Raw genomic sequence first — 2,500 nt, 5'->3', positions numbered from 1 at the left:
CTGCAAACTGAAATCAGTAGTACTGGTAGTGATGATATCAATTTAATGTGAAATCTGCAAACTGAAATCAGTAGTACTGGTAGTGATGATATCAGTTTAATGTGAAATCTGCAAACTGAAATCAATAGTACTGATAGTGATGATATCAGTTTAATGTGAAATCTGCAAACTGAAATCAATAGTACTCATAGTGATGATATCAGTTTAATGTGAAATATTTAAACTGAAATCAATAGTACTCATAGTGATGATATCAGTTTAATGTGAAATCTGCAAACTGAAATCAATCGTACTGATAGTGATGATATCAGTTTAATGTGAAATCTGCAAACTGAAATCATTAGCACTGATAGTGATGATATCAGTTTAGTGTGAAATCTGCAAACTGAAATCAATAGCACTGATAGTGATGATATCAGTTTAATGTGAAATCTGCAAACTGAAATCAATAGTACTGATAGTGATGATAGCAAATTAATGTGAAATCTGCAAACTGAAATCAATCGTACTGATAGTGATGATATCAGTTTAATGTGAAATCTGCAAACTGAAATCAATAGTACTAATAGTGATGATATCAGTTTAATGTGAAATCTGCAAACTGAAATCAATAGTGCTAATAGTGATGATATCAGTTTAATGTGAAATCTGCAAAGTGAAATCAATAGTTCTGACAGTGATGATATCAGTTTAATATGAAACCTGCAATAGATAAATAATACAGTGTATATGAAGGACTTGAGTCACAGCCTTGGACATGATAGCATGATGACACAGACCTTCAGGAAGGAACACTCTGAGAAGTAGCCGTTCATAAAGCCGGGGAGGAAAGGAGACGTATGCGTTTTGCGACATCTGTCAGATGCATGTTTGCTGAGATGTTCCTGAAAATTTAACCCTGTCCCTGATTCTAATGTGTGTTGTTCCTGAAAAGCAAATTTGGGGGTAGGCATGCTTGTGTCAGTCAACACACACGCGTGTGTCCGTGTGTGTGTGCGCGCGCACGGGTGGGGTGACGGGGGGTGGGGGTGGAGACGGTTGTTCAGACTGACACTGAATATTTTACACTATCTCAAATTTGAAACATTTATTTGACCTAGTTTTGGTACTCGTGACAGTTCATGTGACGGCAAATATATATGATATATATTGCGAGTAGCAATGAGCACTCCCAAGTGCGAAACAGCTGTCGCTTGCTGTGCAAATCAACCTTCCCTTTGAAGGTACTTAGGACCAACATGGGCTAATGAGAGCTTTTTAACCACCACGCAACCCAAACAAAAACAGTTTTATAGGTTAAAGAACTATCCAAGACTGTTTCTTGTTGTGTTTGCCATTCCATTTTGAAACTACAAAGACATCTGGGCCTGGATTTAATATTTCTTCTATAATTGCATAACTTGCTTCATCCTGTGAGCCCAACAGGTCATGGTGCGGTGTTCAGTTTTAAAACCTTGGGATTGACCAAGATATATATATATATATATATATATATATATATATATATATATATATATATATGTATGTATGTATTTATAATGTGTGTGTGTGTGAAGGGGGGGAGAGAGAGAGAGAGCATGTGTGTGCGTGTGTCCACTTGAGTGAGCTCACGTGTGTTTGTGTGTGTGTGTGTGTGTGTGTGAGCGCGTGTCTGTACGATTGTGAATGCCTGTGTTGGAATATTATATATATTTATATCTATAATATATATATATATATATATAATGTGTGTGTGAGAGGGAGGGAGAGAGATAGCGAGCGTATGATGTGCGTGCATGTGTATACTTCAGTGAGCTTAAGCGCGCGCGCGCGCGTATGTGTGTCTGTGTGTGTGTGTGTGTGTGTGTGTTGACAGTGTGATTGGCTGATCGGTTATTTAATTAGTTAGTTAGTTAGTTAGCTGACTGAATGGTTAGTTGATGACTGACTAACCGACCGACCGACCGACTCACTGACTAAACTGACTGATTGACTACATGAGGACATGAGGGATGGATTACTTCGTGTGCAGCCGTGAAGGCGGCCTCCCTTGGGGGAGATGGAGGAGGAGGGAGAGGTGAGCAGTGCACTGCGGGTCCCTCCTACTGGTGTCGCAATCTTCAAACGGCCTCCGACTGCCGAGCCCTCCGCCACTGTGTGAAGCACGTGTGGACCACACAAAGCCTGCGCGTGCGGCCGGTGTGTATCGATCTGATCGAATACATTTCCCTCTTCCTCTCAACCTTACTAACATACTTGGTCTCTAGTGCCTGAAGTCCTTGTGTGTGTGGTTTGGTTGGGGGGGGGGGGAGGTGGTTGGTGTGTGTGTGTGTGTGTGTGTGTGTGTGTGTGTGTGTGTGTGTGTGTGTTTCACTGTTTGTGTGTCCTGTCGGAGTTTTCTAGTTGCATGATTTTGATTTTCTTTTTTTGGTTTTGGTTTTGTATTTGTATGCGTGTGTACGTGCGTGCGTGCGTGCGTGTGTGTGGTGTGGGGGTGGGGTGCGTGTCTTCAGTTGCCAGT

The 2,500-nt window shown here is 41.2% G+C and overlaps 1 protein-coding gene across 2 annotated transcripts in view; it reads left to right on the top strand.

The window, feature by feature from the left end:
* The window catches only part of LOC143292403 (uncharacterized), a 41,193-nt gene that overhangs the window by 7,763 nt on the left and 30,930 nt on the right, over nt 1-2,500 (top strand). For both annotated transcript variants that reach the window (XM_076602642.1, XM_076602643.1), the window contains exon 2: nt 2,012-2,178. In XM_076602642.1, coding sequence (XP_076458757.1) covers nt 2,012-2,178 — 167 coding nt within the window. The remainder of the gene's footprint in view (nt 1-2,011; nt 2,179-2,500) is intronic.

The sequence above is a fragment of the Babylonia areolata genome, chromosome 18 (genome assembly GCF_041734735.1).
Source record: "Babylonia areolata isolate BAREFJ2019XMU chromosome 18, ASM4173473v1, whole genome shotgun sequence".
NCBI lineage: Eukaryota > Metazoa > Mollusca > Gastropoda > Neogastropoda > Buccinidae > Babylonia > Babylonia areolata.
This window is presented reverse-complemented; position numbering and strand designations above follow the sequence as displayed.